This window comes from Coloeus monedula (assembly GCF_965178545.1).
Source record: "Coloeus monedula genome assembly, chromosome: 17".
In the NCBI taxonomy this organism is placed as follows: Eukaryota; Metazoa; Chordata; class Aves; order Passeriformes; family Corvidae; genus Coloeus; species Coloeus monedula.
In genome coordinates, this window is record NC_138797.1 from 3,072,732 (window position 1) to 3,092,999 (window position 20,268).

At 44.8% G+C, this 20,268-nt stretch overlaps 1 protein-coding gene across 1 annotated transcript in view; it reads left to right on the forward strand.

Moving 5' to 3' along the window:
- Positions 1 to 6,230: 6,230 nt before the first annotated feature.
- The window catches only part of PTPRT (protein tyrosine phosphatase receptor type T), a gene marked incomplete at both ends in the record, with an annotated part of 423,019 nt that continues 408,981 nt past the window's right edge, over positions 6,231 to 20,268 (forward strand). The window contains one exon of the mRNA XM_082292624.1: positions 6,231 to 6,300. Coding sequence (XP_082148750.1) covers positions 6,231 to 6,300 — 70 coding nt within the window. The remainder of the gene's footprint in view (positions 6,301 to 20,268) is intronic.

The window sequence follows — 20,268 nt, forward strand, 5'->3', positions numbered from 1 at the left end:
TGTATTTTGGGGGGGAGAAATGACTTTCAGATATGCTAGCTGGAGTTAAACTTGTCACTGTTGTTTGTTCTTCCTTCTAGCCCTAAAAAAAAAGTAAAAATATTTCTAAAATTTTTAGAATTAGTCATTTTTTTCATTCATGCTATTGCCTGTTCCACAAAGTGGGCTTGGAGTAATCTTTAACTGGAATTCTCCCTTCTTCATAACTGTCAAATATAGTAGTTATTTCTGAACCCCAATAGATACAAAGATATAATATCACTTTTAGATGTTTTGCTGAGGTTTCCTATTGCAATTGGAATCTCTGAGTTGTCTGAGTTGGGTAGCAACAAATTTATGTCCCCTACCTGGAGGAGCTGTTCTGTTTCTTGTGGCTGATGAGCAGGCACTTGCTACCCCATTTAAATGGGGCAGCATCCTCTGGAAGGCTGTGCAGAACACCTGCTTGATGATACAGATGTAATCCAGATCTAATTCAGGTTAATTTTATATCAAGCAAAACTTGTGTGGACACTTTCAACGAGAAAAGTGAGCAGTATCAAGTACTAGAACTTGAAATGTATCATGGTCCATGATGGAACTCGGGTAAAACAGGAGTTTTACCTGCTTAGTGCTTTGGAAACCATTAAAAAGAATAGGATTAGTGGGAAAATATTCCATGCAGGGAAATGCACTTGAGGTCTCAGTGAGTCAGAAGGTGGCAGCAATGACACTGACATCCCTCTGTTGTGCTTTGCCCTGACAATAACTTAAAGCTGGCACTGCAAGAGCTGAAAACTTTGGATAATAGTAAGAGCTCAGAGTGATCTGAAAAATATTGAATAAAATTAAGAGGTTGGCTAAGCAATCTGCCTGTGCCCATTCTGTTCCTCCAGAGTCAGCCTGTCCTCTCATCGAACAGTGCAGTGGCTTCCTGCAAATGCTGCACCAGCTATTCCTGGTGCTCAGAAAAGCCTTTCTGTTCTCTCCAAGGCCTGGTTGTGCATCTGCACTGCTGCTGATCTGGGCTCCCTTTAGCCTGGCTCTGATTTCTGTCCCTGCCATCTCAGCCTGCACATGAGAGCTTTCCCCACTGAGCACAATCAGGTGTTTTCCAATAGGAGCATCCCCTCTCCCAGTGCAGGTTCCACCCACCCTGAGTCTGCAGCCAGCACAAGGAGCCAGGTGCTGCCCCTTCTGCTGTTCAGCCATGTGTAGTAGAGCCAGGCAAACCAGACATTGTGTGTTACAGCTGTCTCTGCAGTTCCATTAATTGTGATCTATAAATTGAGGTACACCCAGGAAAAGTTGCACTTCCTTTTAGAAATATGCTTATCAGGGTCTTCTGACCCCTCATTCTCTTATATGGGAAGACAAACAGTTTAAATTCAAAACTTGCTGCTATGGAGAACAACTGCTGGGGTGTTTGACATTTTCAGGCTATTCTGATGTTGCCTCCTTACTGTACCTTTCTATTTACTTGTGTCTGCCTATGGTATTAATATATTGCTTTTCCATGATCCAGCATTGTTGAGATAAACTGCTAGATCCAGGTCCTTTTGGCATTTCCCAGAAAGTGTCATTGTGTTCGTGTCTAAAGGTGAACTTGTATTTCTGAATAATTGATGGCTGGTAGTTAATTTCCTTATCTTCAGAAAGGAAGAAACTTATTAATGAGGATAATGCATGAGAGATCAATGCCAATGTGTGTGACATCGATTAATGATTTCAACTTGTAACCAGGTTGAAAAAAAGCAGCTGGGCTCTGTATTTGAGCACATAATTATCTGTAATTGTGCTGATAAGTTGATGGGAGTGGAAAAACAGGTAAGGCACCACTTAAAGGGTACAGACAACTGGGCAGAGGTCTTCTCCCTGATACTCACTGAGCTGGCTTATTATTAACTCCTCAGTGGTTAAGGTGATGCACAAATGTGGTGTGGGCTTATTTTTTCTGTAGGGATGGCATTTCTGTATGTGCACATAGATATCTATAAAATATGGGTGGATCTGCACAAAGAAGTGAAGCCAGTGCTGGAGAGACAGTTTTGTTTTTGATAATAAAAAACTGCAATCAGGAAGGCAGATGGTGAAGTTGCAAATGGTATCAGGAGAATGGCCTGAGGTGTTGAGTTTCCTTCTTTAACACCCCCACATACCCATGACGACAAAAGCTCAACAGATCATGCTCTAGACCCAAACTTTCAGTTTAACCTTTGAAGTTTAACTAAAACTTTGACCCATCAATCCTGTTTTTAAACCAGGATGCTGCATAACAGGAAGCTCTGTAATGAAAGAAGTTGTGTGTATTTATTTGTAAGTACATCTTTACTGCTTGCCTTGGGGGAGAAAAAAGTTTCCTATCTTGAGCAGGCTGATCTTGGCGTGTATTGAACTTCTCAAAGCTGAGGTTCTCTTTACTGAATTTGTGGAATGAAGCTTCTCCTGTACCTCTAGGACTCTGCCTATAGCCAGAGACTTGAGTGGCAGTTGTGATTTGGGGACCTGTGCACCCTCAAAGAATCCTGTAGAACTGCAAAAAGGTGTTTTCCTATCCCTCAGAAGCAGCACATGGGCTGTGGAGTACTTGTTTTCAGGAAGAGGAGCTGTGATGTCTGCAGCAGAGGCAGCCTGGCTGTGGTCTGAGTCAGCTTTGCTGGAGCTGTGAGATGTTCTACACACTGCAGGGGCTGGAGGAGTTCCTCCACCTTCCCATTCTAGCCTGGTAGTGGGATCGGATATTTACATACTAACACTTCTGTTAAATCCTTCAAAACCATACATACAGATTCAGTTTTGTGAGCTGATCTTGTCTAATATATCTCCTTGATTAAATGCATCTGTTGTCCTCATGTGACAGTGCCTTCAGTTGTTTAGCACTTCATTCCTCACCCACAACGATACAGCTTGTCCCTGGAAAACAAAGAATTAAACTTTTTACCTCTCATCTTGACACAGTGAGGGAACAGTTTTACAAAGTCAAGAAGCCTCAAGCGACAGGCTCAAGAAAACTTCAGAACTTATGTCAATGTTTTCTTTTTTAAGCCACTTGAGAGTTATCAGTAACAGAAAAATAAGCTGTGGTGTTGTACACCAGGACGGGCTCAGACTTAGAACTTTTCTTTGCCATTTTTAGAAAATAATATCATGTAACACCTACTAGCCCTGAATTGTAGAAGTCTGGCAAGACCATTTTGTAGAGGTTTTAATTCTTCATGCCAGCTCCAAACCACCGATTATAAAAGCCTCTGTGTGTGTTACTGCTTGGTGAGCACCAGGGTTTTGGAGCACAACTTGTCCCTGTCTTGCTTGATGGTTTATGAACCAACATTATGGCCCTGTTTGAATTTTAGGAGTTCCCTGAGCTGTAAATGAGTTATACTGATGGCATGTCTCTTTATTTTTAAATTACACATTCCTTATCTGCAGCCTGTTTTCTCATTTCCCTTCTTCAGCCTTACAACTTCTTTTAATAGCTGGATTTCATCCCACCACTATATATCTAGTCCTCAAAGATGCTGCTGTTGTCTGGAAGGCTATTTCAATCCTCCTGGGTTTACAAATATCTATTGACTTTGTCATTAACTGAAATAATTTCAGACTTTGGGATTTTGTGCTTATATCTGCCTAATTTCAGTTTATGCTGTTCTTGCTGCACTCATCCTGCATCTTATATTCTATTTTTTTTCCTTTCTCACAGACTTTGAGTTCTGACAATCCTTCTTAAGGTTTTTAGCATAATTTTAGTTCAGCCTAACGTTTGCACTATTTGATGTCCAAGACAGTTGTCTCCTGTCCATTTTTTCCTAGGTTCTTGTAGACAATTTATTTCTAAACTTTCTTCTCCAGCCAGATCTTCCCTCTCACCCCTCTTCACCTTGCTTACGATTCAGACTTCTTGGGTTGAAAACCTTTCTTGGAAGAAATATTAAACTTCTCTGCTTTTCACTCCCTGAGCTTCTTGGACCTCAGGAAGTCTCTTAGTTTACCAATTTTTTGTCATTCTGAACATGACTGCCAGACTTCTGTTTCTTCTCTTTTATTGAGTTTATATGAAAACAACTTTTAGTTTTTTATACAGCTGTTCTTTGCTACTGTTTTATTCACTTCTTACCAGTACCACCTCTGTTTCAATATTTTCTGTTCTTATTGCCCAGGCAATTTGCACTGATCTAAAAATTATTCCAGTGGTTTCCATGTCTATTGTGCTGGCTGGATCCTTTCTGCTGCCTAGCAGACTTAGTGAGGTTTTCTTCTTGTTCTGTTCTCTGCTCTCCCTTTATCTCCAGGTGTACTTGTTTGTGATTGTCCTTGTGCTGCATGAGAGGTGTGCCTCAATCTCTGAAGTGATGCTGACACCTAAAGAGAGGGCCACACTTCATTGACTGGAGAGGGTTTTAGGACTGGGCATAGGATCTGATTGCTCACAGAAGCTGTGGCTGCACCATGCCTGGAAGTGTTCAAGGCCAGGTGGGACAGGGCTTGGAACACCTGGGATAGTGGAAGGTGTCCTTGCCTGTGGCATGGGGTGGGACTGGGTGATCTCTAAGGTCCCTTCCAACCCAAACCATTCTATGTTGAGGTACAGGGGCCTCTCAAGCTCATCTCTGGCTAGAGCTCTGAACAGCTCAGGGGGTGGTATCAGCTGCAAACTGATGCTGTCTCTGTTGGCTCCCAGGGTGGTGCTCTTGCTTGACCAGGCAAGGATTGCAACGTGCAATTCTTCAGTGGCTACTCCAGAATCATAGAATAGTTCAGCTTGGAAAGGACCTTTAAGATCATTGACCCAGCAGTGCCAAGCCCACCACCAACCCACGCCCCAAGTGCCACGTCCACATGCCTTTTAAACCTCCCCAAATCAACCTTTTCTAGTGCTTGATCACCCTTTCAGCGAAGAATTTTTTTCTGCTTATCCCACCAGCGCTGAGTCCCGAGGACATCCCGCCCCTTAAGAAAATTCCATACTCCGGTAATTTTAAGCCTCCGGAGCTCTCGTAGTATTTAGTGTCAAATGCAAACCGGTTGTTTTAAACACACATGTAGCGCCTTTGCGTCCGTGGCTTTGTTCCTGTCGCGGTTCGGGGCGGGAGCGGGACCCGCCCGTGCCCGGGGCACCCCCGCGCTGCCCGGAGCCGCCGCCGGTCCAACACCGCCCCCTTCGGGCCCGGCAGAGCCGCAGGCACACGGGCTGCGGGGGAACGGCAGTGGCTAACAAACGCGGCGAGCAGCGCAGGGCCGGGAGGGAACGGGGCTCTGCTACAGCTGCGAGCAGCAGCGCGCCCGCACCGCTGCAATGCCCGCTGGCAGCTGGGTGAATGCCCAAAGCTGGCCCCGCTGTGCTGGTGCTCTGCCCGCGTGGTGATTGCTCTCCTCCTGTGTGAATTCCAGCTCAGGTGACTGATCCATGTTGATCTGTTCCCTATTCAGGGCCCTGGTTCACGCACCCCCCCCTCCCTTAAGACAGCCATGGATTTTGGGTCAAGAAGTTACCTGTGGACAGCAATTCTTAGAATTGTGCCTGGAATTGTCTCCCTGCCTGTGGCCAAGCCCTAGGGGAGTGCCCATTGCGCGGTGTGACTCGGTGCTCAGCAGTGAACTCTCGAAAGTAAAGTGAGTAAGGATGGAAATTGCTTAATTCATCTGTAGGTGCCTGTGAACTGCTCGAAGCAGCCGCCCCATCAAAGGCCCCCCGAGCCCCTGCCGTGTCTCCTTCTTGGCTCCAGCAGAGGGTCGCTCTCTCCATCCCATCCCCGCGCCGCTCCCGGCCCCAATCCCACCCCCAATCCCAGCCCTCCGTTTAACGCCAGCCCCTTCGCTGCCTCGCCATCCCCGCTGCAAACAGGGCAGGAGCAGCAAACCTGGCTGCGCCGCGCGATGCTGTGCTCCAGCCGCTACCGCGGGGCGCTGTGCGTGTGCGCAGCCGGGCTTGAATAGGGATTCAAAGCCCCCAAAGCCAGCCCTCCCCACCGGCCGCGGAGGCAGCCGCTCCCGGGGGAGGGGACCGGGGGTGCCCCCGCCGCGGCGGGGCAGCGATCCGGCTCTGCGCGGGCGCGGCCGGCGCCGGGCTCGGGGGGCACCTCCCGCCCGCCCCGCTGCGCTCCCCGCCCGCCGCCACTCCGGCGGCTCCGCCGAGCAGCACCGCGGCTCCGGCTGCCGGGGCCGCCGCCGCGCAGAGCCACCAATGCGGGGGATACTGGCGGGGAGGCAGCGGCTCCGCGGCAGCGGGGAGGGCAGGTGAACTCCGGGGAAGGATGACCGGCGTCGCCGCGATCGTCTTTCTTCTGCAGCTCTTGCCCAGGGCGGACGGACAGGTCTTCCCAGGTGAGTGGTGCCCGCCCGGCCGGTGCCGCGCTCCTCCATCCCCCGGGTGCCCCCGTCGCGGGCAGCTCGCCTGGCAGCCCGAACTCTTCGTCTCGTCCTTGCCTTCAGCCCCGCGGCCTCGCAGGGAGCTCTCGGTACCATTCGGGGAGCGGCAGGGGATGGAGGCGCCTCGGAAGGCGCTGGCCAGCGGCAGCGAGCAGCCTCGGTACCCGCCGGTTCCGAAGGCGCCGGGGATGCGAGGGGCTCTGCCCGGCTGTGCGGGGCTCTGCGGGGTCCCGCCGGGAAGGGGACAGCGCCGGGGCTGGGGGCCAGGGGAGCTTGCTTCTCCGAAAGTTGCGTGTGGCAAGAGGTGAAAGCATCGCCTTTATTCTGGGATTCTCATATGTGAGGCGTTTTTTGGTGGTAAAGAGCGTTCGCGAGCCCAGGGCAGGAGTTGGCTCCTGCGGGATGTGCGGCGCGGGGAGAGCCCTGCCTTTTCCCTCCGGTCAGGGAAGGGCTCTGGGCTTGGGCTGGGAAGTTTAGGGGCAGCTGTTTCACCACTTGCATGTCCCAGCTCTAGGAACTTTCTCGGGGGGCTCAGCCACTCGGATCGGCTCCTTCCCAGTTGTCACTTTCTCCGTTGCTGATGTTAAGGAGTACTTTGCTCCCTGGCATGTGTACAGTAATAGTAGCTGGCTATTTTCCTCCTCCTACGAGTTTCTTTAGGCATAGTTTGAATTACTTGAAGATGACAGGTGCTTATAGAGCTGCCTTCTCCTCCTGTGCTGTTTTGTAGGTAATCCAAAGCTACATTGGTCTTGTTTTTCTCTTGGATCTTGCGATACATTAATTTTCTCACTGCGGTTTGTGCTCATGCTGAGAATTAAACAGTTATAGTTTTCTTCTTTCGACTTAGTTTTAAAATTCTTTTTTTTTACCTATCTGTACATTTAAGACGAGTAAAATTTCCCCGTGTTACGTTGCTTAGGGAACACAGGGATACATCTCAGTGCTTGTGATTTAGGCGCGCTGGAGGCACGAAACTAAGTTGAGTTAATCTCAAACACAAGCAGGTTTTTGTTAGGTAAGACCGAGAGCTCAGATGACTGTCTCGCTGCTTTAAAGCAGCAGTAGCGGCGTGTTGGAGATGATGAACACCGTGTCCACCTTCCCCCGAGCCCTTGGGTGCAGGCTGGGCTCAGAGACAAGGCTGGCTGGAAGGGCCGGGCAGACCCTCGGCGGAGGAGATGTTGTCATCAATCCGGCTCGCTTTGACACCAGCAGGATCTTGTTTACATTGCTAGGCAACTGCACAAAGCACAGATTTATTAGAGAGGCTGGGAAATCTAACCTAGTTAAATAGCTGCTTCCTTGAGTAAGCAATATGTGGAGCTATTTATTCCCCCCCCCCCTTTTCTCTCCCTTCCAACTGTTTTTGTGTTCTTGACACTTGTCATATCAATTGAGATCAGATCCTGGGCTTTTGATGAATCATTTAGCCAGATGCTTGGAAAGAAGAGTGTTCTGTGAAAATAGCAAAGTTTTAAGGGGGCAGAATACACTTTGTGTTTGAGGGAGATAATGTAATATGAGCTAAACGCATGAAAATGTAACGTATTTCAATTATTTATAGGAAAGCCATGAAATATTGTTTTAATTATCAGTTCAGTTAGTTGGAAATAGTGACTGTGAGGGTTTTTTTAATGATTAGTATCCCTTTTTCTCTTATTTGAGTGTGATTTCTACCATCCAAAGTAAGAGGCACTGATTTTAATAACTAATGTTTTCTGAGCTGCTTGTAGTACTGAAGTTAGAAGAAAGTTTTCTGCTCTTAAACTAAATATCTAGTGTGAAGTGTATTAGTCTGGCTTGTATCCCTATAGCTGTTGGTTTGATTTTTTTTTTAATGGTAAAAAGCAAAGTTTAGCAGGTGCACTTTGTCCCTGAAAATTCGGTGAAGTTTGGAGCTGCTCCAGCCATCGGCGTCTTTCCGCAGCTTCCATCAGGTGGTGCTCTCTCCATAACTTTTAGGAAGCAAATACCTTCCATCTCCGTTTATTTTTCAAAGCCTGCTGCGTTTATACAGCCGCCTTTTGTTAAACATCCCGAAAAATCACTCTGCAAGTTGTTGGCTGGGGTTTGTTTTTTTTTTTTTATTTATTAAGTGATCGCTGGATTAGGAATTAGGAAAGGCACAAGTGAAGATGAAATGTATTCTGTTCCTACGTGATTTGTCCCCACTGTAAAATTAGGAATACTACAAAGAGATAGCAGAATGCTCATGGCTTCTCCCTGGAATACCTCGTTTCCTACTGAGGGAGCTGGCTAGCACTCATTTCTTTATGTAATTTCTCTATGACTCTATTTATAACTCTTCTCGCCAGTAATTACTTCCACTTCCCTGCAGTCTCTGTATGTATTTGTAACTGAGCATATGCTTTTCGAGGTTCTAAACTTTTTGTCAGCTCTAGGGTCAGCTACTAATTTAAATGCTTTACTTTTCCATGCGAGACACAGAAGTAGCACCAGGTAATGATAGTTGTTCCCAGTTCTTCCAGGATTTTGGAGCTGAAGGAGCATTACTTACAGGGAAGTTCTTCTCCTGAAAGTACGTGTGCAGTTTTTCTCCGACTGAAGCATGCGGGGTATTCTTGTAGTTGCTGCACACTTTACTATTGTCTGTTTTGTGAAGGTTTTTAACACAACGGGGGGATAAATACAGAGATTTGTCATTTGCAGCTGTGAAAAAGCATTTGGGGCAGAAAGTAGGACAGAGGGTTTACATGGGGGCTGCTGACCTGAACATCAGATTATTTAACACTTGTTTTTCTTCTTATGTGGGTGCTTGTTTTAATTTTTGCCCCTATCCTGCTCCTTGTCTTGCTGGCAGAGCTCCCGAGCGCTTGGATGTGTAGCTGGCTGTTTCCAGAGGCTGCTGCCACATCGTAAAGTTATGGCAGCTGAGAGTTCATTACACAGGGTTCGTCCAGGGAGGAGAGAAGATGAAAAGGGAGCAAACTGCAAGGAAATTTTTGGGGAAGCTTTAATTTAGTAGGAGTTCATTTGCTCAGGTTTTGCTGTCAGCAAATTGGCGGTGAAAAACGGGCCTTTCTGAGGGAGCTGCTCTGTGTGGCAATTGTTAACAATGCAGCCATTTAACTCAATAATCACTTTTCTCTCCCTCTGGGGAGCTGTTAGTGCCACAATTCCACTTTATTTTTATCCCCGGCTGGCTCGATTTGTTTTCTAATACGTAAACAATTAATCCTAAGGAGGTGATGATGTGAAGCTGCCTCTTTCGACGGTGGCAACGAAAGGTCACTGTGTGTATAAAGGCGTTTGTGAATCTCTGAGGGATAATCCTTCTCTTTTACAAATGCGGAGCCCTTTCAACCATCCACCCTCCTGCAAGTCCCTGAGCTCCGCTTTTCTTGTTTCATTGTACTTTTAAAGTCTGTTGTGCTCTTCGTGGAGGCCCACGTGCTCTAGTTTTCATTAATATTACGAGAATGATTTGGGGCACTTACTGTAGAATATTAAAGTATATTTTTTTCAGGAGGCACCATCATCTGTTGCCATGGAAACCTGAACAGTAGTAAAGATGTAGGTCTGAGGCTTTGAACCTCGAAAGCCACGGACAAGGGTTATTTCTTATAGGAACAATTTCTTTTATATATGAAATCCAGTTAAGTGGAGAGAAGAAAGGGAAATAAATTGATCTGTTCAGCATTGCTCTGACAATCCTCTTGAATAACATTCAGCACAGAAGGATCAGTGTCTCTGATTCTCTGTGTGTATAGTATGGGTTTTTTTAAAGCTCATTATTTATCATAATAGTTATTTTATGCCTCTGGTAATTTTCATTGTGATTTTATAAGTGAGGTGCACGATGTGTATTGGCAAGTATTGTTCTTTGCTTGAATGGAAAGTGCTGAATGTACAATGGAGAGGTGTGCATTGGAGCTTAAATATTTTGGCAATGGGCAAATTTGAGACTGATTTAATGTGGCCCTAATTAAAAAAAAAAGAATAAAAATAGCAGATGTTGTCTGAAATCTGCCTACCAAAATCTGATTGACGTATACATGGGTTTGCTCACTGACGAGAGCTTGCCACAGAAATCCTCCAGCCTGGTGAACATCTCCACAAACTCTTCTGGTGTTTGGGTGACAAGCAGCAGGATGTGTGTGTGCATTGCTATATAAAGCCCTCTGTCTTTTTAGAGAGACATTCCTTAATTTTTTATGGCAACTGCTTCAGTCTGTTTCCTCGGTGCCTTGTAACGCACAGATTAAATATGTGACTGAGCTTCCAAAATATGCTCGTAGGTACATTCATAGATGAGACTTTCCTTACATGTATTTTAAAAAGCAGCAGCATACAGGGGTCACCTGCTGCTAGGAACAAGTTGTAGTCCAGGTCTCCATCTGTGATGCAGGAAACCTTCTGTGCCTCCCATTGCCTCAGTACCATAGGGCTCCACTTCCTTGAGGATGGGTTTGTGGGTTGACATTTCTTGGCTCTATGTTCATATCCTTGATAAGAAGATGGTATATGGCTCTTATGGTATTTCTTGAACGTTTTACAGAGCAGCATTACTTGGCTCATTTAAGCCAATATATTTGGCCTGGAGTCACTTTTTTATCCACTCACATTTCCCAGTTTTCTTATTTGTTGCTTTAGGTGGTGTTCTCCCTGTTTGTGCTGGATGGTACTACTTGGATGTACCTTCATGTAGATGGTCTCTGCTTTTTTGGAGACATCCTTACCTGCATCTTGCCCTACCACCTTCCTGGCCTGGTGTTGTCTCTTAACTTTGAATGCCGTTCCAGGCAAAGCCAGAGAAAGAGAACAGGCACACAAAGGTGGTGCATGTTGTTGATGGCATCAGTGAGGACTTCTCACAGCCTGGTCCTATCTTTCATTATGTAACAAGCAATTCCTTCTAGGACTCATTATTGTGAGCCCTAAAGATCATACATCTTCATGGTAAAGTAGACAATTACTGTGTCTTAATCAGACTATGCATCATTTAATCAGTCCTGCTTGTTTTCTAATATCCAATAAATACATCCGATCTATCACTGCAGCTCAGAGATGCCAAATACTTTGTACACTGGATGACAGGACATTACATGTTCCAGAGGAAAATGCTGATAAGTCAGCTAAAGAAACCAAGGACCTCTGGAGAAAAGAAGGCTGTTAAGGTGTTGTTCAATGCCCCAGTTAAAGATGATGTATTTCTGGGAAGTGTATCCACCTGGTAAAACAGGACGAGAAACCCCAGGAAGAAAGAACCTACTTAGTGCTTGGTCTCCTCTGATTTTCTTGTTTTCTTTTAACTAGTGCTTGTAAATCAATCCAAGGCCAGTTGCTTGATTTCTTTTCTCTGGCAGAATCCTCCTGGGACTGCAGCCTCGGGAATTCAAACTGACTTGGTGAATTCTGCTGCCGTTTGAAGTGGTGCAGCTCATGTGGTTGAAGAGTGATTGAGCTGCTTAGGAATTTTGGGAGGATGGGACCTGGCTCTTGTTCGTTGGTATTTTTGAGTTCATCTCTCAGGAAAGGCTGTGGGGTTTGACAGCTGATGATGTTGTGTGGGCACAGATCAGTGCTGCAGCCTGAGCACACTCCAGTTATGCAAAGCTCTTTGTGCAGCCATGCTGTTCCCTTTGTGCTGGAAGTGCTCAAACTGTCCCATATCTCAAGTTTTCTTAGCTGAAACGGCTTCAGATCTGGCTTTACACAGGAAACATAGTTTATCACTTTTTTTTTTCCACATACATCCCTGTCAATCTCAGCTTTGTTCCTGGTAGTGACTGTGTTGAATCTCTGGGAAAGCAGCTCCTGGCTGTGAATTCTGCTGTAGAGTGAAGGAGGGCTGCTCCACTCTTGTCCTCTGCAGTGCTGTAAAGAACAACAAAATCAAGAGCATTACCACTTAAGCCAGAGTTTATCCATTTCTGTGTTGAGGATCAATCCTTCCCTTTTTGAATTTGAAAAAAGCATCATTACCTGTGTGAGCAGAAGTAGGGCTTCATGCTGGGCTGGGGATATTATTGGAATATCTTGCTTTTGACTTCAGTACTGCTGAATTTGTTGCTGTTACCTTAATCTGAACATGTGTGGATCTTCATTCCCTTAGTACTGACTCAAAGCTCAGCCCTCAATAGCAGAGGGGAGGAAAAAACCATCCTAAAGAAGGTAATAAAACAACTTTGTGAAGTGGATCTTTTTCAGGTTCTCTTTTTTTAAGGGAAAATATGGAGTTGGGGATGGTAATGGTGCCATGTGGTTTTGTTTTTTTAAGAAGCTAATGATGATTTGTAGAAGTGAAAAATGTGTGTGGTTGTGACCAACTAGTAGAAGTAGGGTACAAAGCAGGGGAGGAAGAAGGCAATTAAAGCAGTCTGGCTGCTCTATAGATGGGCCTTTCCTTCCTTTAGACATATTTACTGGAATTGTGGCAGCATTTGCTGGATAAGCAGAAGAGCACTTCTGTCAGCAAGATGGGAAGCTGCTGAGCTTGATGGTTCGTTTCTCCAGAAAAGGGATTTGCTGTCAACATGTACCCACTTAGTTCAGGCAGCCCAAATCTCATTCTGCATTTCTAGGTGGGAATTCAGTGCTCTAATGGAAATAGTTGCTGCTGAAACCATAAAGTGTAGTGTATTTCTACCCCAGTCAGTCATTTCTCAGGGAAATATTTCATGGCTTTGATGTTGCTGCAGAGGTGTGTGGCTGAGAGGTAGGTTTAAAAAACACCAAACAGCTGAGCCAAGAGGTTGTGTGCATGTAACTCCACACCACTGCTTTGGGTTGGTATCAAGAGGTTTTATTAATTTTTTCTTTTTTCTGTAGAAAAGCACAAAGATAAAAGTTAATGAGCTATTTCTGGTCTTTTCCGTGTGTGGAGGTGTTGAAAAGAGGTTTATCTATATAAAATTCTGTTCTTTGCTTTGTCTGGCCTTTAGCTTGGGTGTGTTTGTCAAGTGGCTGAATGAAAGTGCTTGGTACTTCTAATTCTGGACTCGAGAGGTAATTGCCAGCTTTTAATGGTCCCAACTCATCTCTCCTAATGAGCCTCTTCAATAGAAACTCCCTTTTGCCTCTTAATTGTTTATTAAACCAGAAGGGATAGCTTTGTTGTGTAGTAACTTTGAAACACTTGAGGAGCCAACTGCTGAATGCTTTAGAGGCACAAATTACTGGGGTTTTTTGATATCCTGAAGAATGTTTTCTTTGCAGTTGTATGAGAGAAACAGAAGTAGCAGCAGAAACATGAGCAGTGCCATAGTCAAGCAACAGGGTGGCAGCTGACAGGATCCTGGTGTTTGGGTGGGGGTTAGTGATGGAGAATGTGATGGGAAGGACAATATGGTAAATTTACAGCAGTAGGAAGAGAGCAGGTATGAAGAGAGATGGGAAGGGGGACTTTGCTGGAATAGAAACAGTGAGGAAGCAGACATAAAATAAAGCTCTGAAGTGGCTGGTGGATGCTCTCAGGCTGGGAAGGGTGGCTGGCACTGACAGAATCTCCCTTTATTTAAGCTAACTGTCCACCAGAGTCATTGTGAGATAGCTCATGGCTGTAAATTTTGCTCCTTAGGCTGAAACCTGGGATGCAACACCTACTTCTTGCCTTTAATTTCACACTGATTGAGCATCATCTCTTCCCAAACCAAACTGACTGGATATATTGAATTTACCAGCAGCCTATTCTAGGTTTGCTTAGAAAAGTGTATGTTTATCTGTTATATTTGCTTGTTGCTAATATTTTAAGAGCCTTAACCATGCCAGCAGCAGTTCTCCCTGTTGTTCTTCCAGCTCAGCTGGTGTTTCATAGCTCTGCTGATGTGTTCACATGACAGTTGCACACTGTTTATTTCAGTAATGGAAAGGAATAAGCACGTAAAAGAAAAAGCCTGATAGATTTATGCTCTGAAGAACACTGCTGCCTGTGTCAGAGTAGCTGATCAGGATATTCTGGGTACCTCAGTGCATCACTGGGCCTGGGTCACAGCCTGTGCCAGGCAGCCAGATGTGGCTCAATTTGTGCAGCAGCCAAACCTAATTAAACATCCAGAAGTCGTCACCCACCTAAAAATCAGTTGCTCATCTTTGCTTCTTCCCTTCAAAGAATTGTTTTTGAGCCTTTCACTGTTGAGGCAGACTTTTTGTATAGCTCTGACTGCATAGGGTGCAATCATCTGATGAATTTGACTTTCAGATGGGTGGCTTGAGCTCTCTGTGCCCCTGTGGTCTGGCTGCTGCTGCCAGCACTGACTCATTCTCTCTCTGGAAGGTGCCCTGAGGCTGCTGCTGCTGTCCTGCCTGGCAAGGCAGGTGAAGAGAGAGAGGAGGGCTGGGTTGCTGCCAGCATCCCACTTATTCCATGGCACTCCTGTGCACAAACACGTGCATTTTGTACTTGACAGAGATGCTGCCTGCTTGAACTGCACCCACTATTTCATTTTGGGAGGTGGAAATTTATTCATTGGTAGAAATTAAATCCAGGCCCACTTGAAAAGTTTCCCCCAAATATGATCTGAAGAATAGTTTTGTTGAAAAAGAGCTGCTCTAAACCGAGGGCTTCCCCGCAGTTCTTGAGGTTCAGACATTCCAGTGTGAATCAGGGAAGATAAATCCATATGATCAAGCGAAAAATAATAGGTTTTTTTTACAAAAATCATTTTAAAAGGATTTTTTTTGCTATGCAAATGTTGGTTAAAACATTTCCCCAGCTTCCTGAATAAATTTTTTGTTGGCAATAGGGTTTCCTATGCAAACAGTAAATATTTTTATGATTAAAACATGGGAGATGGTGTATGTACTAACAGCTATCAGCACGTGGTAGGAATGATCAGAGAAGTGGAAAGCTTGGAAATAAACACAGTGTCTCTGTTGGCACAGGGATAACCCTGGAGACTGCCAAGGCCAGAGCCTGTGAAAATAAGAAAGTATAATTAATTGTCCTTAAATGAACTTACCAAGAAAAAATAACCCATTTAAAGTAATCACTCAACTTTGCATCTTTTATTATAAGGCTTTTCCATGGGCCAAAGATTTTAATGTTCTATAGTGCATTTATTAATATTCCTGTACATATTTATTGTAAAAAAAAAATTAACATACAGGGTATGGCTGCACTGGGCATCTGCTTTACCCTTGCACTTTGATTTCCTAGTAATACAAAACTATTTCTGATAATGGCTGGGAAGTAATATTTGGAGTGTTACTTGGTTGTTTTTGAAGGTCACTTGGCAGTTGTCTATATTGAATCACTCCTGGGTTTTGGTGTGATTTTTGGTGTGGGTTTTTTTGGTGGTTGATTTGTTTGCTTGGGTTTTTTAAGAGGTTTTTCTTCCATGCTGATGAGCTGTTACTGCTAACAGAATATTTCATAAAGGAGTGTTTAGGTAAAAGAAATACTAGATTAGTGTATATATATAATTAGTGTAATTCCCAGTGGTTGGTGACTTGCAGGTATTGAAAACCTGAAACAACATGAACCCCAAACTTTTATCATCCTGCTTGCCAAGTGTAATTCATGCTCAAATTGCCAGAGAGTGTACAGGAGAGGGTTTGGGTTATCCAGTTTGGGTTCCCCATAGAGCTCTTCCTCGAGTAGGGGGTGGCATAAGGATCACTCATCAGATTCAGACTTCAGATGCAATTCCCATTGAAGTTAAGGAAAAAATGTAGAAGTAGATCCTTTATAAGTTTTTTCTTAGTGATGGTAAACTTTCGCATTTCCAGTTCTTTAAAAAATGCCAGAGTTGAGAATCTCAAGCAGGAATTTAGCACCAATCTTGAATAATATTGCAATGTAGATCCAGAGTGAAGGTGTACACGAGTGATTTTTTGAGTGGATGAGGGAAATCTGGGAGTGATTAATGCTGAGATTTTTGAGAGGACTGACTGACAATTGATGGCATATTTGCATCAAACAGAACATGGATTTGAAAAGCAGCAACTGCACTCAGGGCAGAATATGCCACCTGCTGTGTTTGTATTTTAAAAAGTATATGTCAGGATGTTTTTTCTGCCTGGAATATTCCTCCCGAGCATCATCTTATTTCCAGGAGTGACAAATTAAAGCACTGAGAGTACACAAAAGTGACAGCACTTTCTCTTCTTTTGAGCAAAGATTTACAGTATCTAAATACATTTAATTTCTGGACTGTAACTGAGAATGGAGCTGTGAAGGGGAGAGTACCTCAGAGGAAAGGAAGGGGACTAAAGTCGAAATATTTAATGTACAGTGAAAGGAATAGAGTAAGATAAAGACAAGAAAAGAATTACTCTGGGCATTAAGAAAATCTTACTGCAGATCCATGAGGCTGTGGAATTGTGTCCCAGAGGAAATGGTGGAAACTGTCTGAGCCACTTTAATTTGGACAGGACAAAATAATTGACTTTTTTTTTTTTTAGAGCGGTGAAAAAGTGGTGCATTCTATAAGAAAGCAAATTGAATAATAATCCACTGCTGGCTTTTTTTCCTCTGAATTTCTAACTTTCGTATAGTGCTGTTGAAGAGGGAAAAGAAGAGGAGGTATATTGAGGAAAAAAAGATGCTGCTCTATTTAGCATAAGTGTAAGTGATAACAAGTACTAATGCTTCTCTGCTGTTCTTTAATTAATCTGATTATCTGTTGCCTATCTGTTAAATATCAATAGCATCATGGTGAAGGCAAGATTGCATCATCTGCCCCTCCAAATCCCCCTCACCCCCAAATCTGCATTCAGACTTTATCTAACCTGCAGGCAAATAGTGAGCGTGGGATTAAAAAGCCCCCAACCAGCTCGGCACACCACAAAGAAAATCCACAAAAAACCTCAGACAAAACCTCTGAGCAAACAGAAAAGCAACCCAAACAAAACAACAGAGCCCAATTATAAGTGCAGGATATGGTTTGTAGGTGCTAAAGAGCACATAACGTACCAGTCAGAGAGAGGAGGAGTGTTAAGCATGTGATGTCTTATTTCTGTATCAGAATTCACGAGTGCTCGTGGGTGAGCTGTTGGAGAGCTGTGGCAGAACATCAGCTCTTACCCTGTGGGGGGGATGAGCTGAGGCCCCCAAAAGGGAATTAAATGTCACAGCTGCAGTCAGGGCTGCTGTGTTTGCTGTGCGTGGGGTTGATGCAGGATCCTGACAATCCCTGAGCTGCACATGGGGAATGTGATGTTAGCATGGGTTAATCCTTAATCTTTGAGTGCTCAAAAGGACAGGGTTGAACACAGAGCTCTGAGGTGGGGTGATGAGTGTGTCTGAATGCTGGTGGAGGCCCAGAAATTCTATAGCTGTGGAGAAACCTGAGAGGAAATTAATAATTCTCTCCGTAGAGCTCAGTTTGCATAGCGTGCTGTAAATAATGCATGGGCCCATGGAGCTAACAGGAAGAATAAAACAAAATATTGAGTAGTTGCTCCTCCAGTCAGGGCCATCCATTTTTTGCATAAACATCAAAAGGTCCTGTGGCAGAAGTGTGTGATTGGGTGATTTTTTTTTTTCAGTCAGACCTGCAAGAGGATTGGCACAGGGTTTTTTGGATAACCTTCTATTAGCACAACTAATACCCTTGAGAAAGCTTGATTATTTATTGATGTTAATATTCCTTTTTTCTTCGTGTTCCTTTGTGGCAGGGATGCCCATCACCTGAGCTGGTCAGGAATTTGTGGGCTTCTCTTTTGGCTGCATGAATGTACTGTGGGGCTTTTGCTGCTGCTTTGCAATCAGGAGCTGCTGTGTGTAACACTGCAACCCCCTTGCTCTCATCACTTTGTCATTACCCCAGAAATGATAAAGCAGGGATATGAACAGAAGTTTGCCTGTTTGGGTGGAGTAAAAGTGCTTTTCCAGTCTAAACAATTGTATGATTCTATGTCATGAAACGGAGCTCATGACAAGCCACAAAAGTTCAAGGGGAGTGTGTTGGAATCAATAGATTTGCTTTTTGCTGTCATAGATTTAGGTTTCACTGGCATCTAATTCACGCAGGAAGACAAAGCTGTTGCTTTTCAGGCTCTGTGTCAGGATGGTGACTTAGTTAATTGTTCAGAACTAAATGGCACTTGAAATTCCTTCTTTTATGAGAATTTAGGACAGAAGTCTGGAAACTTAACCTGTAGTTTATTGGTGGTACATGTCTGTGGAGCTGTGCAGGCAGCTCCTCTCTGAGGTGATCATGAAGGGCTGCCAGGAATTTTATTGTGGCTTAGGAGGCAGTTGGACCACAATGAATTGGGATTTGAGGCTTTATGGTTTTACATTCGTGTTTACTGCATGGTGCGCTTGTACTTCTTGTCTGAATCAAAATCAGCATCATGTACACAATTAAGGTCACCCTGTGCTCTGCTCACTGACTGGAGTAGTAGAAAGCTGGGTGGGGAAACCAATGCTGTTGCAATTAAATTGAATCATTTGAATGCCATTAAAGAAAAAAGGAGGAGAGAAAATACTGTTATTTATCAGTCAACTTGAGGGAATTAATGTCTTCTGAAAATCAGCTTCAATTGTATTTTTTTGCTATTGTTCTCAGCATTTATATTATTGTAGTCTTAAAGAGAACAAATTATAATGAGTTTCTTCAAAACTTTCTCCTTTTTCTTCATGCCCTCAGGCTTCCAATCCATTTTGCTGACTGCTCTCTCCTTTTGCAAGGCATTTAGTGGCTGTTCATTCCTGCTGTGTTCCTGCAATGCCCATTTATGTTAAATGAAAATCTAGGAACTGACTGTGGCACAGCAGCAGGTGTTTGTGTGCTCACAGAATGTGCCCAGTAAATCTGCAGATCAGCTCCTGTTCTGAGGCTGCCAGGGTGACTGGAGTTATTTAGGAAACCTCTAAACTTTCCCCTGTAACAACTCTGTTAAGAGAAGTAAAAAAGTAAAAAATATCAGCGGTTAAAAATGTTTTAGCAGATTTTTTTTTTTAGCCTTTGGTCTTGAAAGTTTGACTTTTGTACATGTTTGATGGAGGGAAGACAGGAGAGTGGTGGTTCATGCCAAGTTGTTGGTACAAGGAGGGAAGCCCTGCTGGAGGGGGTCTCCTTGTGTTGCTGGGCTGCCAGCAGCTCATGGACTTTGTTCTTCTCCTCCTTGGGCTCATCCCAACCAGCCACGAGTGCATCCTGTCAGGCCTGCCAGAGGCTGCTGCCTGTTAGGGAATTCTGTTGAGAATGCACCCCAAGGATCTTGAAATCTCTGAAAAACCCCAGCAGGACCAGGGCAGTGACTGTCCCCGTGTGCTGGGCACTGATGAAGACCTCACCTCGAATCCTGGGGACAGCTCTGGGCCCCATGACAAAACATTGAGGGGCTGGAACGTGCCCAGGGAAGGGAATGGAGCTGGGAAGGGGCTGGAGCCCCAGGAGAGGCTGAGGGAGCTGGAAAGGGGCTCAGCCTGGAGCAAAGGAGGCTCAGGGGGGACCTTGTGGCTCTGCACAAGTCCCTGACAGGAGGGGGCAGCCGGGGGGTTTGGGCTCTGCTCCCAGGGAACAGGGACAGGAGGAGAGGGAACGGCCTCAGGCTGGGCCAGGGGAGGTTTAGACTGGAGATTAGGGCACATTTTTTCCTGGAAAGGGTTGTCAAACATCGGCACAGCTGCCCAGGGCAGTGGTGGAGTCCCTGTCCCTGGAGGGACTTAAAAAGGTGTGTGGATGTGGCGCTTGGGGACATGGGTTAAAGGTGGCTTGGTCAGTGCTGGATTAAGAGTCTGACTTGATGATTTTAGAGGTATTTTCCAGCCTCAACAATTCCATGACTCCGTGTTGCGGAAGAAGCCTGTGGCAAGTTGCAAAAATGTGGGAGAAACATGGTGGGATTAAGAAATTTGGTTTTTGCTGTCATGGAGAGAGACTCTACTGGCATCAGGGCTGTCACTTCTTAGCCTGTCTGTCAGAATGGGAACTTGGTTAATTGTTCAGAAACTGATGGAACTTGGAACTTTTCTTTTATGGGGACTCAGTACAAGACAAAAACCTG